Source organism: Parasteatoda tepidariorum, chromosome 9, assembly GCF_043381705.1.
Source record: "Parasteatoda tepidariorum isolate YZ-2023 chromosome 9, CAS_Ptep_4.0, whole genome shotgun sequence".
NCBI classification, from domain to species: Eukaryota; Metazoa; Arthropoda; class Arachnida; order Araneae; family Theridiidae; genus Parasteatoda; species Parasteatoda tepidariorum.
This window is the reverse complement of record NC_092212.1, coordinates 2,691,568-2,714,288: the sequence shown is the minus strand read 5'-3', so window position 1 is coordinate 2,714,288 and position 22,721 is coordinate 2,691,568. Positions and strand designations below refer to the sequence as shown.

Genomic DNA, 22,721 nt, shown 5'->3' with positions numbered 1-22,721 from the left:
ACCGTAAAGTGCTCGACTTCGCGCGCAGGTCGTCGGGCTACCGAAGCGGGGGTGCCATCCCCTCTGCAGAGGATCAAAATTGTGATGGCATGTCTTCGGATCATCCTCCGGGATGTTTCCCAGACCATCGCCAATAGCCCATTGTGCAGCTCTAGTGTGACGTAAATTAACAACAACAACTTACTAAAGAGTGCATATCTTTCTCCTGTTTAGGGCCGTGATTAGAGAATCGGACTCCGATCCAAAAGGCCCTGGGCTCGACTCCGCTGAGACACGCCGAGTACTCCGCGCTATACGTGTTCGCATGATCTGTGGAATCGAAAGTTCTGTGGTCGATTGCTGAGTACTGGGATCATTTCCTTTCTCTTTATATCTAAATTGAGGAAGTTCCCTCACAAATCAGATCTCCTCTGCATAGAATCAAACTTGTCATGGAAATTTGTGCCATTCTTTCTGTCTACAAGTAATTACAGAGGGAGCTATTGACTTCACCAGTGTTAAAACAAAATTGTTTTTCGAGTGAGTCATCTATAGTGCTTCTGGTTTTTTCCTCTGATGAGTAGATGTAATTGTTTTGATAGAGCAAAGGTTATTTAATCGGAAGAGTACAGTAAAAGCTCGATATAACGAGTACGACATATTACGAAAAGTCCGCTACTACGACAGATTCCCGAATCCTTACCAAAATGCTAATATTAAAGGCACAAAGATTGTATCTTTATAGCAAGTTAAACTTCCTCTCTTACGGCAAAAAAACCCTATTTATGGAAATATGTTTTTCTGTCGAAAAAGGTTAAAACGGATGACATTTTTTTTATTTATTTCTGGTATGAATGCAGGAAACTCACAATTTTTATAATGCAATGTGCGTAGGACCACCAGATAGATTGTTTTTCTTTCCTAACAATTCTTAGAGATTCTGCATCGAACTTTAAAAGAACAAATTTTGGCTGCTCCTGCCGCAACCTTAAACTGTGTGCGTTAAGTTAAGGTCACCAACAATTATAGTTTTTATGTTGGAGGAAAGAGATGGTTAATATCGTCTTCAAGATTATTTTTTGCTGAATCGTAAATTTCTGGGATTTTAATGTCTCTGTTGAAGTAGTTTAGGAGAATGGAGATTTGTTCAAAGCGCTCCGATGCGCAGTAAGTTAAGGCTTCGCTCAAACCACTGGTTGGAGAGCTGGGGGTAGAAAGTTCAATCCCGGTGGCTGTCTAAACAACCGTCTTGTATACGCAGCAAGGTGCGCGTTAAATTGTCACAGTTGAAAATCTTCTCGTATGTTCTAGTGTAGAAGTTTGGAGAGAGGAGTACCAGTTCAGGCGCTGTTCACGTCATTTGACCTGGATCAAACTACGCAGCATTTCTGCAACGGCCATTAAAGGATAAAACCCTAAAAATGGTAGGTGATTGGCGATGGTTGAATGATAAAGATTGAGATATGGGTGATTCTTTGGAAACATAACTATTCGGGGAAAAAAATTCTTAACATTTAAAGTCTTCAAAACAATCTAATTTTTTTTGCATATTTATTTAGTTACACTTATTAATATCTTACAGACAGCAGTGTAGTTTATTGACGTTTGCTCAAGAAAAAAATAAAATAAAATAGAAATTCACCAAATTTTGAATGCCAGGAAAATGACATATTAACTTAGAAAGTTAAGAAAACAGTCATTTTAAGTTAATAGTAAGTAACTCAAAAGTTGAAAAGTTAATTTTAACTTTTTATGTAAATAAATTCCAAAAATAATTGTGAACAATTTGAACACACTGTTTCTTCTCGGGTTCTCGTTTTTTTCCCTCAGTTTTTTTTTCTTGATTGTTTTTAGGCCCCAAGTTTTAAAATCTCCAAGTTTTAGACCCCAAGTTTTTAGGCTCCAAGTTTCGGGGCATCCAGGGAATACTGTTGAAAGATCGGTTTAGGCCAGATCCTCAATTCTGTTTTCAAAAAGTCTTTTAAAAATCTCTTCAATTCCTTTTTTTTAGTTTCTTTTGGTTCCAGTTTCTTTTAATGGTATCAAAGTTTAAATTTCTCGGGAAAAATGTAATTCTTAAATCATCATAAACTGGACAGACAGTAGAAGTATGTGTTCGATATCTTTATAAGTTTTACAAACTTTATAGTTCGGGTCTTTCCCGAAAAATTTTGACTGATAGCTACCTTGGGCTCCATGGTTAGTTAGAAATTGGTTGATATAGAAGTTGGAGTAGATTTTTCGATTACTGACTTTTGGGATAAATTGGTAAGTGTGTCGACCTTTTGTATCATCACTATCCCATCTTTGCTGCCATGTTAAAAGGTTATTCTTCATAAGTTCTGTTCTTGTTGTCTGTTTTGAAGGTATGTCATATAGATCTATTGTTGATTTTTGACAAGTTAATTTGGCCTGTCTATCAGCTTCCTCATTGCCCTCATTTCCTTTGTGGGCTTTAATCCAGTGGAATTTAGTAATATTTTTGTAAGTATTCTTTATCATTTGAACTAGGTAATCATTCGTGTTTGTGTTGCTAAGGGCTTGAAGACTGGAGTGTGAGTCAGAATAGATGTTTGTTTCGCTATTTATATTATTTTGGTGTATCCAGTAAAGTGACTGAAGTATCGCCCATAATTCTGCTTTGAAAACTGTTGAATAATCTGTAAGTCTGAAGTTGCGAGACTCTCTAAGATCACCATCGACATATATTTACGAATGCACATCCCACTTTGTATTCGCCGTTATAAATTAGACTGGTCCGTAAATAAACTTAGTCGTCCGTAAATATCTCAATTCCATCTTTTGTTGGTAAATTGTAGTCGAAATTTATGGATTTTAATTCTATGGGATGTATTGGTGGGAAGTCTGGTAAAGGTACGAATGGATCTTCATCACTTTTATGGAAGTAAATATTCGCCATTTTTTTTCTTCTGTATTAATAATTAAATCTCATAGGGACGGCCAAAACTTGTAGTGCATCGGTAGAGGTTGTCCTGTAGAATTTTGTTATAGAGAGAAGAGGAATTCGTTCTATTTTTAAAACAAGAAAGTTGGTTCTTTATTACTGAAATAAGACATGTTCTGATAGGATGGTATTCTAATCAATCTCTTAACCTAAGATATTGATTGCTGGCGTTATCTATTTTGTTTATAAATTACTTAAAAAAAGTGGACAGGAAAATGACTGATTTTCATGTGACAAGCAAATTATTGACAGAAAAAACAAAGGTTTTTTCAACAAAGATTTTGGTAATNATTTCAATAAATATTTTAAGTAAGATTTGTACATTGTAGTCAATTTATTTAATATCTTTCTTAAGCAAAACATATATATCTTCAAATTTATAAATTGATTTAAATCAATCTGAGTATGAAGTTTTGATAGAAATATGCAGCCTTACAAGTAAATGAAATTAAAAAATACTATATCGCGACACATCGCTATATCGCGATGCAAAACTGACGATGCATCACGATATATAATTCCTAATATCGCCCAGTCCTAGAACTAGGTAATCATTCGTGTTTGTGTTGCTAAGGGCTTGAAGACTGGAGTGTGAGTCAGAATAGAGGTTTGTTTCGCTATTTATATAATTTTGGTCTATCCAGTGGAGTGACTGAAGTATCGCCCATAATTCTGCTTTGGAAACTGTTGAATAATCTGTAAGTCAGAAGTTGCGAGACTCTACAAGACCACCATCGACATATATTACGAATGCACATCCCACTTTGTATTCGCCGTTATAAATTAGACTGGATTCGTCCGTAAATATCTCAATTCCATCTTTTGTTGGTAAATTGTAGTCGAAATTTATGGATTTTAATTCTATGGGATGTATTGGTGGGAAGTCTGGTAAAGGTACGAATGGATCTTCATCACTTTTATGGAAGTAAATATTCGCCATTTTTTTTCTTCTGTATTAATAATTAAATCTCATAGGGACGGCCAAAACTTGTAGTGCATCGGTAGAGGTTGTCCTGTAGAATTTTGTTATAGAGAGAAGAGGAATTCGTTCTATTTTTAAAACAAGAAAGTTGGTTCTTTATTACTGAAATAAGACATGTTCTGATAGGATGGTATTCTAATCAATCTCTTAACCTAAGATATTGATTGCTGGCGTTATCTATTTTGTTTATAAATTACTTAAAAAAAGTGGACAGGAAAATGACTGATTTTCATGTGACAAGCAAATTATTGACAGAAAAAACAAAGGTTTTTTCAACAAAGATTTTGGTAATAATACCCTCTAGAAATTCTGGAAATTATTCTAGAAATTCTAACAATAGTTGAGATAAAGAGAATTAGATATTGAAAAATTTATGGGAAGTTTTGAAGCTAGTTATTATTGGAAATATTTTTTGTGACATACTAGGAAAATGACATTTTGAAATTTAACTAAATTTTTTAAATATACAAAATAGGCAACGCTAGTGCAAAGTCATTTTAAAATGTTAACAGCAATGCTATTTATGAATTTTTTTAAAAAAAAGTTCTTTTAGTAATATAGTACTAGATCTTGGAGCAAAAGACTGTAAATTGTCGTATTTCGTGAGAATCACCCATATGTTTAAAATTTATCTTATAATCAGACGCGTTGAGAATAATTTTTGAAAAAAAAAGGGATCCAATGATTCCTCTAGACTTCTATAGAATTTTCTGGGAACTAAACTCAGTGGCCCAAAGAAGGCCAAGTCCTACTATGCCCATCTCAATTTTCTTGCGCTTGGGCTCTGGGGTGCAGGAGCAGATGTTTCGGTAGGGTGGTCAGCCGAACGCGGAAGACTTCAGTGTTTAGTTCCCATGCATGATTGGTACTCATTTCATCGACCCACTGAAGGGATGAAAGGCTGAATCTATCTTTTCCGGCCCGAGGATCGAACCCAGGACCTGTGGCACAGGAGCACAAAAGCACTACCACTTGCTTTAAGATCTAACTCTAACATAACCTTTTACTTTCCCCCGTCCCCTTTCACTTAAAGCGAGTCCCTGTGTCAAATATAAATTTTTTACATCCTCATCCATTTAATAATAGAAAAATTCATTATTATTCTAACTGTTGATTTACAAAACAAAGAAATTGAATAGTCAAGGCTTTTAAATACAATAGAAACTAATCAAATACCTGCATCAAGAAAAATCAATCATGTAATTTGATATTCAGAATTTTTCTAGTTTTCACCTTATATATATATATATATATATATATACTGCGATACCTGTTAAAATTCTATACAGATATTTTGGAATTTGGTTACAAAAATTACCAACGAATGGCACTGTACGCTGATGCAGAGTTCTTGAAAAGAATTCAAACTTCGTTGGACGTGTGTTATTTTAGTTGGTTACATAACATGTGATATTTTAATACCAAAAACACTATGTTCAATAGCATGTCTGTAGAAAACCTGGTTTAAACCTCCTCATCTGCTACAACTTTTAACTACCACGTTTTAATCCTTTCTTTACCGTATTTAGACTGTATTCATGCAATGACCTGTGTGTACAAGTGCCGAATTATTTAGTCATCGTCGTCAGTGTCATACCGTTTGAAAACCATCCCAGACTACTTTTAACTGCAACTGTCTAATATTCCATTCTCCTTTGATGGATAAATACCACCAAAAATATAATTTGAATGTTCTTGATATGTTTTTAAGACGAATTAAGTTCCTTCTCGTTCTATTTAGGATCGAAGTTTAATAAGAAATCTGAACTTGAAATGTTCACACTTCTCGGCGCGGTGTACTGTTCAATGATGTCACTTCAGCGGAATGGACTGCCGAAACGAAAGGTTTAACACCATACAATTGGCATGGGTGGCTTGTAGCGTCATCTGTTTGTAACTTTTGTGACTAAGTTCAATTACTTTTTAACGTGATTAATTTTTTTTACAGGCAAAAATGAGTTGCAGGAGATATCAGATGATACTGAGGCACTTACTATTCATGTCAACCGTGGCAGACTGGGCAACCAGATGTTCACCTACGCCACCCTCTGCGGATTGAGCAGACTGAACAAGAGGAAAATGCAGATGATGCCCAAGAATTACGATGTCCTCTCCGAATATTTCGATATTCATACACACTTGGTAAAAAGTTTAATTTGTATCTGTTTCTCCCTTTTTTTAATATCGAACTTGCTGACTATGCAACGAATATTACAGGCCAAGTCATTAAAAAGTAAAAAGCATATCATTCAGCAGTGCGCGAAATACGAGAGCACTCCTTTTGGCTGAAATTCTAACTGGCATACCATTCCAATTCACAACTTGTGATCGGAAACCTGTAATTAATCCCGCTTATTAGTTCGTAGTTGAATGTGTCAAAATGTATAACTTGACATTGCCTTAATATAAGAGAATGCTTTATCGGGGATGAGAATCTTCGTGTCAAATTTTCTTTCCGCGACGTTGCCAGATACACAGAACAAAAATATGCCACGCTTACGATAAAATACATAAACAAATAATAAATGTAAATTAAGTAAAAGAAGTAGACGAGTAAGAATTATAGTTCAGTGAATTCAATGTGCAATACGGTTCTGTATAAGTAACTGATCGTTCATTAATATTCTAACTTAATGTAGAGAAACTTTAACTATCAACTTTAATGCGCCATTTTGCTGATAAAGATTAGCTCTCGCTGACGTCATAAGTCACATGTGTGGGTTTTAGAGGTCTTCTTGAAGTATCCAATGAAGTGAACGTTAGTGTAGAACTAGTTCTCAGTCAGTTTTCAACACTTAAAATGCTTTGAATATCGGCTTATTCAGTAGTTGAAATCGATGCGTTCCTTTTAAGTCGTGTCGGTATGATTCAGGAGAGCACATGAGATACGATTTAGGCAACGTCTTAAAGTATTGTTCCAAACTTCAAACAATAGTTCGATATTTAGCAAAGAAAAGGTAGAACATAACAGAATAAGTTGTTTAACAGTTAAATAACGTGTTTAATAATCTCAACATTACTTTAGTTCTGCTGTATCCTTACACAAGATGCTCGAAAATTACGTTGAAAACTGACAAAATAGATTAATTTAAATAATAACGTAAATACACAACAACTTCAGAATAGTTCTCCACGTCAAAAAAGCTTCTTAATTTATCCGATATAAGGTTTTTTGTGCAATGCTTCTTGAGAAATCAAAAGTAGTACGATTTAGGAAATGTACGTTTAGGTAACTTCCTCTGTCGGTTTTGTCCTCTGAGATATTTTAAACCTAAATTGAAAGCAAAAAAAACTAATATTTGTTTTAAACTTGATAAATTATATTTTGTACATTAAAGCACATATCTTATTTCATAAATTGATTGTGCCCAGATAAGGTTGAACTAGATCAATAATTTAAATGTTACGCATCAGGCTGTCTTCTTTGCGAACGCAACGACCAATAGGGGGCGTTGTTATTTGAGACGAATGACTACTAGCAGAACAATAGGATCATTAGTTGCACAGGAGATTTCTAAGTGTAGCATGGTAACGTTCCTTCTTTATTGTAGCTTATTAAATAAAAATTAAAAGTAAAAATGTTTGATATTCTTTCTTCCACAAGGGAAAACAAAAAGGATTTTTTTTTAGGGAAGGAATATCCAAAACACATCGGAGAATATTTATAAAAAATCTTATTATTAGAGCTAAAACCTAGTGCTTGAGAAATCGTTCTATTAAATTTAAAGATCTAATGTGAAAGCTCTAATGTGTAGAGCTCTAATGTAATGTAAGATCTAATGTGTAAAGATCTAATTCTGCACGTTTGAAATCATGTTTAAACTTTACATTCCATACTTTTCTGAATCATTTTACTTCAACCATTAAAACATGCAAAAAATATACAGAAACACATACTGTTTTACCATTTAATCTTGCAAAAAAAGTTTTTTGACCACAATTTCTGGCAGAAAGTTATAAACTAAATAACGTAAAATAAAAAATGCTTATAATAAAACAAAACTATTCTAAAAATTCCTCATATTGAAGTAAAAAAAACTATTACAAAAAACTTTCTTTTTCTTCAAAACTTTTTTTTAAAAGTTCTTAATCGGACGTAGAAAACAGAATGAAATGATTTTCCATTCTGTAGAGAACTATCATCAAATTAGAAAAAAAAATGGTTTACAAGTAAATTTTTTATAACAAAAATCATAATACTTACTTGCTTTATAAATCCGGAGAATCCAAATGAAATGTTCTTCATTTGGATTTTCCGGATTCATTCTCAAATAATATTTACATAGATTATCCCTTCATTACTTTTAGAGGACATACCACGCAACAAAATTTTATAATTGTAAGACCTTGATATACTTTTCAATATGTAACTTAAAAACAGAATAGCTGAATTTTAGTTGAAATTATTCATTCAAAAAAAAAAAAAATATTTAAATATAAAAGACCGGGGGCGATAAAAATGTATTAATAATCAACACAAATGATACTATTTCAAGTAATTCGGATGATTCTTATTGTTTTCTGAATTATATCGATTCAGAAATATGCATACTATTCTATAAAGAAGAAGAATATTTTATAGCTATTACAGTTCTGCTCGTTTTGAAATCATGTTTATTCATTGTAATGAAGTAAGCAATGCTGACTTCAATTTGTAAAGAATTGAATCCAAAAAAAGTAATTTTACCGTAATACGCACATTTGTAGTAAATGAGCTTGAATAGATAAAGATTTTTTGCAACAATTTCCTGGTGTTTCAGGCTTATTTTTCCACAAAAAAGTTCGTAAGTTCTTCCTATACACCAGGGGTTTCCAACTTACATGAGACCGGGGGCCGCAATTAAAAACACCAGTCAAATGGAGGGCCGCAACTTTATAAAAATCTTATATAGGACTCTTTTATGTTTGAAGGAACATTAAATATTACTGTCAGATTCTTATCAAGTTGTACAAAACAAAACGATTGAATTACAAATTGATTAAGAAGTAGAATTTTACCTGAAAAAAATTTTTTTTGCCCCTCTGGTATGTTGCATTTCACAGAAGCGAAGAAATTAGAGTTTTTTTTTAACGAAAAAAAAGTATTTTAAACCCATATAGATTTATCAAGAAAATTGTCAGCAAAAAAATGACAACTAATATATTTTAGTTCGCGGGCCACAAAAAAATCCGGATGTGGCCCGCGGGCCGCCAGTTGGTAACTCTACTATAAACGATTACTCATGGGTGGAGCTTCTTAACTGTTTCTTTTCCTGTGTAAATATTCGCCTCAAGTTTTGTTGTTATTCGAAGCCAGGAAAGATCTGTTTCACCCCATTTACACGAGGACTGAAAACTGGTGACTGAAAGCAATAATCTAACGACGCAGTGCTGAGAATGACTTTTTCACGATACTTGAAGTTAAAAACATCTACTTATGCAAGGATAGGCGAAAAGTAACCAGTGATGGAAAGAGTCAATCATCGCCTGATTTTCAGCCAGGCCCTGAGTTGTCATCGCCCGATAATGCATGTCTGAAACAGGCTAGGAGAAAAATCAAGCTTTCTTGTAACGTCACGTGTTTGATGCCAGGCCTCGTGTAAATGGTGAATTACATAACAAGCACGCTTTAAAGCTGGTATTTGTATAGATTTTGGACAAAATTGAGGCAAATATTTATATTTTGGCCGTAAGCTCGGCTGTCATTTCAACGTTGATGCATCACAAAAAGAAAAGACAACCTCTGTGATTGATGAGCTTGATTTTTCAGATCAACGAAGCTACGTTTGTCGAAAAGAATCCTTGGTTGATTCTAAGCTGGCTAAGGGATGAGGACCATCGAATTCCTGTTGACTCGAACATTATCAAGGGGAATGCCTACCCGAATTCTTATACGTTCTTTCATCATATCCACCGAGAAGTCAGGGAAGTCTTCCACTTCAAGCCGTCCTTCGTAAAGCATGCTCAAGACCTTCTGTGGGAGTTCAAACGACAAAAGCCTCACACTCAAGTTTATGTGGGAGTAAGTAAAAGTGCCATGCATATATATATATTAACAGGTTTTGAATTTGATTTCATTTCAAAAGTCTACTTATTAGTTGTCGAAAAAAAGTATCTTTTTAACATTGGATTTATAGGCTAGTGTCAATTTGATTTGAAAACATTGGATAAAATTCTTTTCTATATCAGAAGTTTGAAAATAAATTTCAAGCTTGTTTGATAAAATTAGAGTAAAAATCAGATTCTTAATTCAAAATGCCAGCTTTTCTTACATCAAAATTTATGAAACGAATTCCAAAGTGATTTGATGAAATTCATGAAAAAATCCAATACTTGATTCAAAGTGTCAGCTTTATCATTTTTTCATACAGAAAATGACTTAAAATAATTAGATTGAAGAGATCCGACTTTCAATAGTGAACTTTGTTTTATTTGTTTTTCATATCGGAGTCGGCATCTGTTTATGTAATTTGTTATGAATGTTAATATTTAGAGTGTATATATGAGTATATATTTAGCCCCCACGAATGTTAAAATTATCCTATTATAATTAATGAATTAAACCGTACCCTCTTATCTTTCCTTTTCTTTATCATACTTCTGAATTAAAGAACCTATTTGAATTCAGAAAATATTTGAAAAGCTTGTAGGAAATAAAATTGATGTTGCACTCAGAAGCTAGTTTTTTGCGATTTAAAACTGTTATGTTTAAAGACTTTACTTGTTATACATATAGAATAAATTTTTAAACCCGGAAATTTAGATCTTTTCAAAATTTCTCTTGACCTGTTTCTTTATGAAACACTTTATTTGAAGAGTTTAGTGGTAGAACCGGCTAAGTGGCACTTGAGTGAATTTGAGCAAATGATCGCAAAAGTTTATACCGTCTTTCTTTTTGTTTTTTCTTAATAGGTATGGTAAGTGGAAATAGGAGATAACTTTTTGGTCATAGGTATTATTGATATTAGTTAATTGGGGTTGTTTTAATATGTACTATATATACCCCCTGTACTCAAAGTAGGTATCACGATACCTGCTATGAGTACAGGTTTTTTTTAACAGTCTACCGAATAGGATAAGTACCTTAGAAAATTGTTGATTATGGTAATTTTTGCCCATCAGGAGTTGATCTCAAACCATAGAATTAGGCCAAATGATTGTGTTCGCATTTTAATTTCGTGCATGATTTTGAAATGTTGATCATAACCGATTTATTTATTTAGTTTTATTTAAAAGAGAAAAACGAGTATTCAGCTGTAATAATAAACTGAAAAAGTTGAAAGTACAAAATAATATTTATTTTCAATTTTTTACTAAAGCGGTGTGTGTCTGGAACACAAACTAATGCGATCAGAAAAAAAAATTATGTTGAAGCTGTTTAAGGGTTATTTTGTCTTTTTTTAATTATTGGTTCGTAAAAAGAGATAAATTCCTTTTTAATGCTGCCGTTTCTAGTTTTTCATTTTCACCCATTTTTTTTCTCCCCGAGTCGCGGCGTTCGATGCCAAGCAAGAGCTTTCGCAAGTTGTTTATTGACTGTGACGCCAAATAACTTAGCCGGTTCTTCCATCCACTGAATACTCATATAATGCCACTTAGCCGGTTCTACCACTGAGTATCTTCGGAACAGGGCTCGAAAAAACTCGGAAATTTTACCCGTCCCCGAGGACGGCTGGTCCAACAATGCACCCGCCCTCCTTTGAAACTAACCCGTAGCTTCTAAATAAATAAAAATATAATTTTCTCTTATCGATTACAAACATTTATATTAATTGCACAATGAATTAGTAGTTACTAGGATTACATTATACAGTAATAAAAGAAATACTAGGTTACCTAGTATTTCTTTTATGAAATAATTTATTTATTTCATGAAATAATTTAAATGACAAAGGTCAAGTTATCTGGAATGTCAGTTTATCCGAGGTTAATGAGTTTTTTAAATGAATCAAATATGACGTNTTATTGGAATCATATAATTTGTCAGGTATCGAGTAGCTCGGTTCGGGCAAGTTGGGGGGTAGGAGGAAGTAAGAGCTTGATTATTTTAGCATATTAATAATTTATTTACAAACAATATTTACAGACATCAGTAATTGTATCATTCTTTACATCAGGCTCATTTCGCGCGCACCTCTACGCTCTCTCTACACATAATTGCTACTGCCATCTAGTGGCCAATCATTTTCTTTTTAAACTTTAATAAAATTAAAACTTAGTGCTAACAATATATTAGAGAAAAAAGCAATATCTATATTAGCAAAATATTTGTGACCACCATCTCTGGTTAAAACTTTTAGGTATAATTTATATATTTTTTTTTCTGAGAAGAGAAAAAAAATAATAAATGCCATTGGGAGAATACTTTAAATTAAAAATAACAATTAGTTACCCTAATTGATACTTACCCTACTACTTTAAATAATGCAGGTAGTATGAACTTCATGATGGATAACTACGCTATGTCAGAAACATTACCATTTTTTTTTACTCATTTTATTTGTTTCGAATTTCCTTTTCTGAAATCATATTTTAAAACTTAATTTTTTTAAATAATAGAAGACAATTTTGCACAAATGATGTTTTTTTTAAAATATTGTTTGTGTTTAGGTTCATGTTAGAAGAGGAGATTACTTAAACAACTCTAGAGGAGGAGGAGGCTGGCTGAAGCATCGTAATGGCAGGGAAGTAGACATGGCTTACTTCAAAAAAGCCGTCGAACATTTCACAACAAAGTTCGAAAATGTGACATTCCTGGCAGTGAGTGACGACAGAGAGTGGTGCAAGACAAACCTCTCTCCTCTGGGAATCCTGACAGTGCCGGACAGTCCGAGTCCTGGACACGACATGGCGTTGCTTGCCGAATGTAACCACACCATCATGACATACGGTACTTTTGGTTTCTGGGGTGGTTATCTGGCAGGGGGTGAAGTGGTGTACTTTTCAGATTTCCTGAAACCGAACACTACGTACAGAAAAGATTATTTTAAGTACAATAAAATGTATCTACCAGAGTGGAAAGGTATTTCAACGACCGAAACTGGATTTTGGGAAACATATTCTACTTCTAAAAATACTAGATAGCATCCTCAAAGTGTAGATGCTACTTTACATTCATTATTTCTGCGTATCATGTTGGTCAATTGAATAATCCGGTTTTTTGCAGACAGCAGCCGCCATTTTGTAATGAGCCAGTATATTAAGAAAAGTCTTTAGTTCATTTTCTACTCAGCTGTTCTTGAGAGTTTAGGCTCATTTCAATATACGATGAATTACACAGATTGAATTTGCTTAGGCTTATGGAGATAAACTTTTAATAAGGCTATTTACGATAAGTCTCCACTGTTCCTGGCTTATTGTGAATTGTCTTAAGTAACTCTGGTTAATGGAGTGATATATTTTCAAATTATCCGATAAGTATGTGGGCTCACTGTGATAGGCTTATTAAAAAGCGCTGGAGGCTTTTTCTAAAAAACCTGGGGCCATGTAAAAAGGACTGCTTCCGTTTGCAATATTAAGTTATCTCTTGATGAAGAGATACTTTTTTTCCCGTGTTACGAGAGTAAGTCAGAAGAGAGATCTAGTTTTCTATGTGAAACTTTTTATAATTGTGTTCACTGATTTTTGTCTTAGCTTATTTTACTTTTATACATTTGTGATAATGCTGACACATCATTTTCATAAGCACATTATGACATATTAGAGCTACATACTTTGTTTAGTCATTATAATAAATGATCTTTAGAACACATTTGAATTTTTGTGTACTTTATTAAGACGAATAATGATCTATTTTATAGGCACAGAATGATATATCGGATTTTCTATATACTTTACTTAGTTTATTATACAGAATGCTTGCAGGTTTTCAATGTGTAAAATATGTACAATATTAATTTAATTTAAAGATTGATTTTTTAAATGAAAAAATTTTGGCAATTAGATAGATAACATTTGTGGAGTGGAATCTTTTTATAGGCTCGTAATGTCATTCCGCATACTTTGGTTGCCGTGGTTACGCTAAGAATGCTTGTCATTATGTTGAAGAGTCAATTAGCATTTCATATCTGTATTCTAAGTGTGTAATTTACTTTAAGAGTGATATAGCCTTATAATAAATTTAAAACTACGTTTTCTTGTTTTAATTTTAACTAGAGTACAAGAGATGTCCAAGCCAGAGGCTGAATATCACTCGGTTAATATTATTTTACCAGTTACTCTAATACTGAGGTTGTGAATGGCAACGAGCTGTTGACACTATTCCTATTGGACAATTCTTATTCCTATTCTAAAAAAACGTATTTTTATGAGTTGTTACTTGTAATTTATTAATCATTGATGGATTGCCGGTAGGCAAATAAGTGAAAAGACATCAGCTTAGACATATATATTAAGTTTTGAAGCGTTTGTTTAAATGACCAGAGAGTGATAATAGTCTTTGCAAAAGCGTGGAAAGACTGTTGATGATTTTGCTATTTTTTGGTTGTGCTCGTTAGAATCGTTAGAACTTTGGGAAATTTAGTTATAGCAGTAAATGTGGAATACTAAATGTTTAGCCAAAATATCGAACTTTTTTTTTATTGCTTATAATAAAACTTCAAACTATTTCAAATGCACTGAAAAAAAATCATCTCTATCTACCTTTTTAAAAAAGTTATGAATGATTTTAGATTGTCCTAATACAGGAACTTGCTCAGCAAACAGACTTTAAAGTACTTTTTCTCATAGATAATAATTTTGAGTTTTAATCTTAATTAAATGTTTTAATCTTAATTAATATTAATTAAATTTTCTATTTGAAATAAAGCTTTGAAGTAAACTTTTTTTTATCTTAAGTATAATACACTTATTTAAGCTGTGTATGGAATAATTATTACAATTTACAATACTGAATGTTGCATGACTGCATAGTTTTTGTTATATTTTCATGTATAAAAAAATTTGTTATGGAATTCAAATTTTCTATTAGTTACTCAATTACGTACACATTGAAACATAAAAATTTTCACACAACTTAATTTTCTACTTCATTGCCATTGTATTTTTTCATGCATGTTTTTTGCTATATTTTAATGCATTGATATTTTTAGTAAAGTTTGGTTATTAAAGTTTAAGGGGGCAAAAATGTCCTTGTATGAAGTGTATAGTCAGGATATACAGAGGGAAAAAAGGTTAGCTTCCATAAGCCGGTCCCCGAAAGGTTGATACTTGCCTTTTGCTTATAAAAACATTCAGGAACACAGCAGCAGAAGATCGTCTGCCATCCATTGCTGGGAGGAGGAATGTTTCCTCTTATGATTTATGGTTGGTCTGTTGCTGGATTTTTACACAATATATAAATTGTACTGTGCTAGTTATCGGCATAATTTTCTTTGATATTTTGTATATATATTCTATCTGCTAGCACATTTTGAGATAGAACTAAAGAATAAAATGGTGATGGCAGCGTTCCCAATCAATAACCGGTTTTGCTGACGTAGTGCTTGACTGTCAATTTGCCTATTATGCTCCTGCTCTGAATTTGAGTACATATGATTTTCTGTTAAATCTGAATACGTTATTCATCCTGAAAGTTGTTTTCCTGTTATAGTATCTCGTACTGAGAAATTTACTGTGTTTGTCACGCATTCCGTGAGCTAAATTTTTTATTGTTTATATAATTTTTTGGTGAATCACAGTTGGAGCAGCCACTTTCATCCGAATGACATAAACACTCTGCGTGGGAGTTCGCCACTATACATGCGTATTTCAAGCAGTGGATTTCATCAGAAATTTCAACGCAACTTCCGGTGGTATTTTGTACCCAATCCGGAAGACAAGGGAACTCCTGGATCAAGTAATGGGGGAAATTTTCATTCGTGGAGGATTGTTTGAGGAAACAAACCCGCGTTTGAGTTGCATGGAGAGGAAATCTACGAAAGCCTCCCACGGTTAGACAGACGGCAAGTAACTCTTACCCATCATCCATTTACCACTGAGGATATGTTACTTCAGCCGTGAGTCGGTGCAAGCTGGATGCGGAATTCGTATCAGCCATCTAGCACTCTGATTCGAACACGGCTCACCTCTTTGGAAGGCGAACGCTTTTTCTCCGGAGCCATCTCGCCTCCCTNCCCCCCCCCCCTGTTAGTGTTAATATAAGCAAGGAAAAGTAAACACAAAAATACGCTTTAAATTTGAGAGGAACGTTTGCAAAGGCACATTTTTTGCAGAGTCTGTTTTCCTAAATTCGCATTTCGAGCAGCGTCCATTTTTTTAAACACGCCATTTTAGCTATGGTCCAAAACAAAATGCTCAATAACGATCTTTTACTTTCGGAAGTAATTGAAGAATTCAGACAAAAAAAAAAAATGAAGATGGGTCGCACGCGTTTAATAGGTTATACCCTATAAATTACGATTTCCTTGGATATACGGTGAAAACTCGGTATAAGGAATGCGGTATATGATTCGCTTGTACAACACGTCTCCAATTTTCCGTCAAAATGCTAATATTTAATCCATAGTACTTGAATATTTATAACAAGTTAAAACTACTTCGCTATTGCGAGAATATTTTAATGAGGCAAATATGTTTTTCGGCTCTTTAAGTGCACACTGTAACACGAAAGAGAAAAAAAATGAAAGTCATTTTTATTTAATATAGAAAAGTAAAGAACAAAACAACATTCTACTTTTTCTTACGATCTCAAATCTTGAAGTTTCTAAAACAAACATGTGACCATCGCTTAAGGTACATTATTTCTTGAAAGAAAAATTCTTCTCTCTTCTGCTGTTTTTGAAAATATCTTGTCTCTTAACTTCTGGAAAATGCGACTTCTGTTTACCGCAACCTATCATGACACCTATTTATCCACTTAACGATGTTTACTGTTATCAATGATGTCAAAATCTATTTGCATTTAATTAAAAAACATTTTGTATTAAGCAAAAACTTCCGTTTTAGTAACTTGTAATTAGTTATTAACTTGCTTGAGTTTGCCGGTATAGCCTGGGTGACAGGACACTAGACTCACGTTTCTGAGAACGAGAGTTCGAATCCAGCTGGCCGAAGACTCCCCGTGCAGTCAATGGTGACTGACGCACGTTAAATCTGTCGGGTCACAAAGTCCTCTATGCTCCCATAGCAAATCAATACCCCTGGGGTACTGAATTAGCGATAGGTCGTTCTCTATTTCAGGTCAAAATGACGATCTGTGGAAGAATGAATGGATGTGTGATTGAGTCCGCTCTATAAACGGGTGTGACAGAAGTTGAATTCTTGGCCATAGATGGCGCCAACCGAAAACAAGAACCCTTTTGCCCTAATGGCTGACGACAACAACAAATTGCTTGAGTTTTAATGCAAAGTTTAAATTTAAGATGTGGAAGAGAATGTAGTACTAAAGACATTTAAATTTTAACATTAAATTTCTTATAATGACGCTAACACAATTCCTTTTGGTAATGTGAATCCTCGTTATAAAAAACTTATACTTTATATCTGCTACAGGAGGCAGTGAAAAACCTAATAACACTGTAAATATTATGTGAAACAACTTTTTAAGAGTATAACTTAAGTAATAAATTATTGCAGCATTAATATATACCTCAGAAGAGCAGACATCAGATAACTGCAGTTTAATCCCAGTAAGAGTCTACTGCTTTTTTATGTCAGGTTCGCTTCATAGTTTGAAAAACAGGTCTTTTTCAAGGCCAATTTTATCTTTTGATACTGCTTACAGTTTCACTCGCCTTGCTGTTTTCATTACTTTAACATCTGACTTCTTTACCCTAATACCTTTTTCATTTACTTGTAGAGTCTTACACGGAGTATCTGTGCTATCGACTATATAGCCCTTGTGGTGTCGGTAACACGTTCTCCCGATATGGTTTTTGACTATGTTAGTTAATTATATCCGTTATTTAGAGTCAAAGTAATGCTTTTTGCAGCATTTCTTTAATATTTAACTCTCTTATCCTAGAACCTTTATTTTGATTTACTTGTAGAGTCTTACACGGAGTATCTGTGCTATCGACTATATAGCCCTTGTGGTGTCGGTAACACGTTCTCCCGATATGGTTTTTGACTATGTTAGTTAATTATATCCGTTATTTAGAGTCAAAGTAATGCTTTTTGCAGCATTTCTTTAATATTTAACTCTCTTATCCTAGAACCTTTATTTTGATTTACTTGTAGAGTCTTACACGGAGTATCTGTGCTATCGACTATATAGCCCTTGTGGTGTCGGTAACACGTTCTCCCGATATGGTTTTTGACTATGTTAGTTAATTATATCCGTTATTTAGAGTCAAAGTAATGCTTTTTGCAGCATTTCTTTAATATTTAACTCTCTTATCCTAGAACCTTTATTTTGATTTACTTGTAGAGTCTTACACGGAGTATCTGTGCTATCGACTATATAGCCCTTGTGGTGTCGGTAACACGTTCTCCCGATATGGTTTTTGACTATGTTAGTTAATTATATCCGTTATTTAGAGTCAAAGTAATGCTTTTTGCAGCATTTCTTTAATATTTAACTCTCTTATCCTAGAACCTTTATTTTGATTTACTTGTAGAGTCTTACACGGAGTATCTGTGCTATCGACTATATAGCCCTTGTGGTGTCGGTAACACGTTCTCCCGATATGGTTTTTGACTATGTTAGTTAATTATATCCGTTATTTAGAGTCAAAGTAATGCTTTTTGCAGCATTTCTTTAATATTTAACTCTCTTATCCTAGAACCTTTATTTTGATTTACTTGTAGAGTCTTACACGGAGTATCTGTGCTATCGACTATATAGCCCTTGTGGTGTCGGTAACACGTTCTCCCGATATGGTTTTTGACTATGTTAGTTAATTATATCCGTTATTTAGAGTCAAAGTAATGCTTTTTGCAGCATTTCTTTAATATTTAACTCTCTTATCCTGGAACCTTTATTTTGATTTACTTGTAGAGTCTTCCACGGAGTATCTGTGTTATCGACTATATAGCCCTTGTGGTGTCGGTAACACGTTCTCCAAATATGGTGTTTGACTATGTAAGTTAATGATATCCGTGATTTGGAGTTCTTCCTCTTACTGTGAGCGCCAAAGGCATCAGTCATACATACTCCCAGTAAGGTGTAACAGGATAGTTGGACTATCAGGGCAATTAGTGAGCAATCTTTTGATACTTTTGGATGTAAATCTAGAGTTAACAATCTCTAAGCTGAATTTATTCTGATCCAACTACGAATAACTTCTGAGCTAATCCCAGATAACCATAACAAATTGGAATCTCTGGAAGTTAGATTTAGCATAATTTCCCATCTACTAATAAATTGGCACTCAATAATGAGCAGAAAAATAATCAGAACGATCCTAATAATAGCTCATTCTCATTATATAATTAAATTAATGAGTTTACCAATATCGAAAACAAGATGGCGGTGAGTAGCGGGATGAGCTACTACTGAATTAATTAAATACTACCTCATAGGGAGAGTGTTTCAAAATATCACCCATTCTCTCTTCAGAGACTTGGTCGAGCGATGATCTATTGCGGAACCAGTTTTTTCTGCAATGAGCGGCGAACTTTTAGGCAGATCTGCAGGTGTGGGCCAGTCTTGATAGAAATCAATACCCGAGCATGAAAGCTATAAGCTACTCTTTTTCATTTATAGTTTACTTAAGTTCATTTTTCTTATATTTTTTTTGTTGGCAACAATACCAGATCAAAATAAAGATGTAAACTTGCAGCGTGTTCTTTTCACTCAGTGTTAATTGCTTACCATTTCTATTAGAAATAATGACTCTAAATTTTTTTCTCATCAAGTCTGAGTGTCACGGGGCCAACCCCCGGGCTTTCGGGCATACCGCTTGTAGATCTTTTACATTCCGAACCCGGCACCCTTAAGGCAACGAAGGGGATGGCTAAGCCAAAGCCGCACAAACAACTAGGGGGGTTGGTAGAACCCAACACGTTAAGGATGGCAATAGTTACATCTCATTCAAGAATCAGACAGGAATTGAAAAAATTCGAATCAACAAACCGCAACAGATGACAGTCACCATTGCTCAGTTCCGCAGTTTCAGCATTAAACCTGGATGAAACTCTTAGACTTTTGTTTCCTACACTTTTTGATTGCATGCGTGAACTCAAGAATAGGGTCACAAGACAAGATGACTCCGAAAACAAACTAATTCAATACAAATCTAGAAACCAAGAGCTCGAAGATAAACTAACGGAAAATGGACATGACGAAAAAGTAGTCAGATGTGAGTATAGTGAAGGTTGCTGTTGTAGGCAAAAGTTCTTACTCGCAATATCACCTTTTACAAAACAGATAATTACTGAGAGGAATGGTAACTCCCCCTTTATAATAGATTTGATCTAATGAGCGAAGACCAAGACACTGATAAAGAGGAAATGAAAACTGAAAACCCAGAGGTAGACACTACTTATTCCAATGAGGAAAGTATCTAAATGAAAGTTGATGCCACTGCAAATGAAACTGAATTCCAATCAGCTAAAAAGAACGATAAACCACCTCCTATAATTATCAAAGGTGATTTCAACTATAAAGCATTCAGTGAATATGCCAAAGAAAACAATATAATAAATTACTTCGTCAAGGAATCCTACGGCAACTTCACTGATAAACCACAAACCAAAAGATCCACAGAAGTATTAGAAGTTATATCGATGAAAAAGGGAGAGGATATTTTACTTATTTACTACCTTCAGAAAGGCATCTAAGAGTGGTAAGAACATTTAATAGTGAATTATCCATAACTTAGAAGTGTGAAGAGAATGACTAGGAAGGAAAGAGGGAGAAATTATTAAAACTTTCTCTCTGTCTTGTTACACTTAAAAGATTTTCTTTAAATTTGTTTAGATTACTTATAACCATCTCGTTTACATTATCCTCAATACTATCGTGCTTGTCATTAAAGTGCGTAAAACTTTCTATTAATTTTTCAGTTTTCCTCATAACCTCATTATAATGCATCAAAAGATGATCTTTAAAATATTTACTACTGGAAAACAGCATAGAAGACATAGAAGCATAGCAAAACATAGTAAAACAGCATAGAAGACGTAGAAGCATAGCAAAACATAGTAAAACAGCATAGAAGACATAGAAGCATAGCAAAACATAGTAAAACAGCATAGAAGAGTTTAGGGGTGGTCACTCTTCCACTCTTACAGTACTCAATCCTGTTACGGGGAGGTATAAGGCAAACCTAAAGATGCTAAAAAAAATTGAGAAATATGTTACACGTATTAAAATATTTTACAAGACGAGTGAAGACCTAGGTGGCCATTCTCCACCTTTAACAGTTGCTCAACCCATTGAGGGGAGAAGTAAAACAGGCCTAACAAGGTAGTTTGTAGGAACCACAATAAAGCAGAGCACACTCAACTTCTAGAGGTGGACCTCATTGAAGTTCTGTAGGTAGCCAGACCACCGATCAGTACTCTTGTGGAGATGACAGGGATGTTTTACCTTTTAATCAGCTTTAACTCCAAGAGGTTCCTGGCTCTCTCAGAGGCCCATACTCCTCACCAGTTTAGGGTAACGGCGATGACTTGCATTAATTTGACCCCATAGATCGATTTGATGGTGGACATCAAGCCTGGGTCAATTGCATAGTAGTCTGCTTTACATGCCTTCTGTAGGTTCTCTCCATCCGACCACCACATGGACATCGATCACTACGAACAGGTCTCCATAACGAAAGACCAGATCGAAGTCCAGTGTTGTGGCGGCAAGAAGTTGTTCCTCATGAATTTCAACGTTGTGCTTTTCAATTGATCTCTTCAGGTATTTTGCGATCGCATTCTGCCTTGCTATCCTTCTTGCATGCGTTCGGAGGCAGACTTGATGTACAGTCGGCAAAAAAAAAAAGATATCACCCTGAATAATTTTCGTTNGGCAAGAAGTTGTTCCTCATGAATTTCAACGTTGTGCTTTTCAATTGATCTCTTCAGGTATTTTGCGATCGCATTGTGCCTTGCTATCCTTCTTGCATGCGTTCGGAGGCAGACTTGACGTACACGCCTCAGAGTTTCTCTCCTACTGCAGCCAGCTCTACATAGCTTGTCGGCAGTTCGCCCGTATGAAGATCTGGTCCGAGTTGGCAGGGCGTTTATTCTAAGCTTGGAAGCCCTAATACAATCTCTCCCGGAGAGGAATTCGCTGTCTGCCGAAATCCAGTTATGCTGCTGGGGAATTTCGGTCAGAGGTTTTAAGGCTGCTCCGTCGTTGGAGTTGCAAAGTGAGGCTCTGGTAACCACGGAATGATTTGTCCGGGATCCAGCCTCCTGGCTTGGAGCGTTTGACTCTGAAGATATTCTTTGTCGAGTGTAGATTCATTCGCCTCTAAGCCAAGGTCACGCTAGAGTCTGTCGATTCGCAATGCCCTGATACTCGGTACGGAGTGCCTGTAAGACAGGAGGCCAAGGCCTCCATCTCTAACTGCTGAGTAAAAGTATGCATTAGGACAATCATGCGGGATATTAATTATTCTTCTCACAAAGGATCTCACCAGGACGTTCGCTTTCTTTAGCACTCGAGCTTGGGGTCTCGATAGGATTAACATATCGTCGCTTTGAAACTAAACCGTGGTAACTCAAAAAAGCAAGTTTTTCACTTTCCGCGCTAATGCTAATCGCGGCAATGCGATGACGATTTATCTGCTCTCTAATTAACTTTAAGGAACTATAAAGATAACAGGTTGTTTTTCTAAAAGGGTGACTTTTTTACACAAAATGACCCAAAAATCTCATTTTTCGACTTTTTTGAGTTACAACGATTTAGTTTCAAAGCGACGATATGGAGGAAGCGTG

At 34.6% G+C, this 22,721-nt stretch overlaps 1 protein-coding gene across 1 annotated transcript in view; it reads left to right on the top strand.

The window, feature by feature from the left end:
• Nucleotides 1-14,857, top strand: part of LOC107453825 (galactoside alpha-(1,2)-fucosyltransferase 1) — a 19,257-nt gene extending 4,400 nt beyond the window's left edge. The window contains exons 3-5 of the mRNA XM_071185053.1: nucleotides 5,875-6,068; nucleotides 9,676-9,927; nucleotides 12,516-14,857. Coding sequence (XP_071041154.1) covers nucleotides 5,875-6,068; nucleotides 9,676-9,927; nucleotides 12,516-12,989 — 920 coding nt within the window. The 3' untranslated portion in view covers nucleotides 12,990-14,857. The remainder of the gene's footprint in view (nucleotides 1-5,874; nucleotides 6,069-9,675; nucleotides 9,928-12,515) is intronic.
• The last annotated feature ends 7,864 nt before the right edge of the window (nucleotides 14,858-22,721 follow it).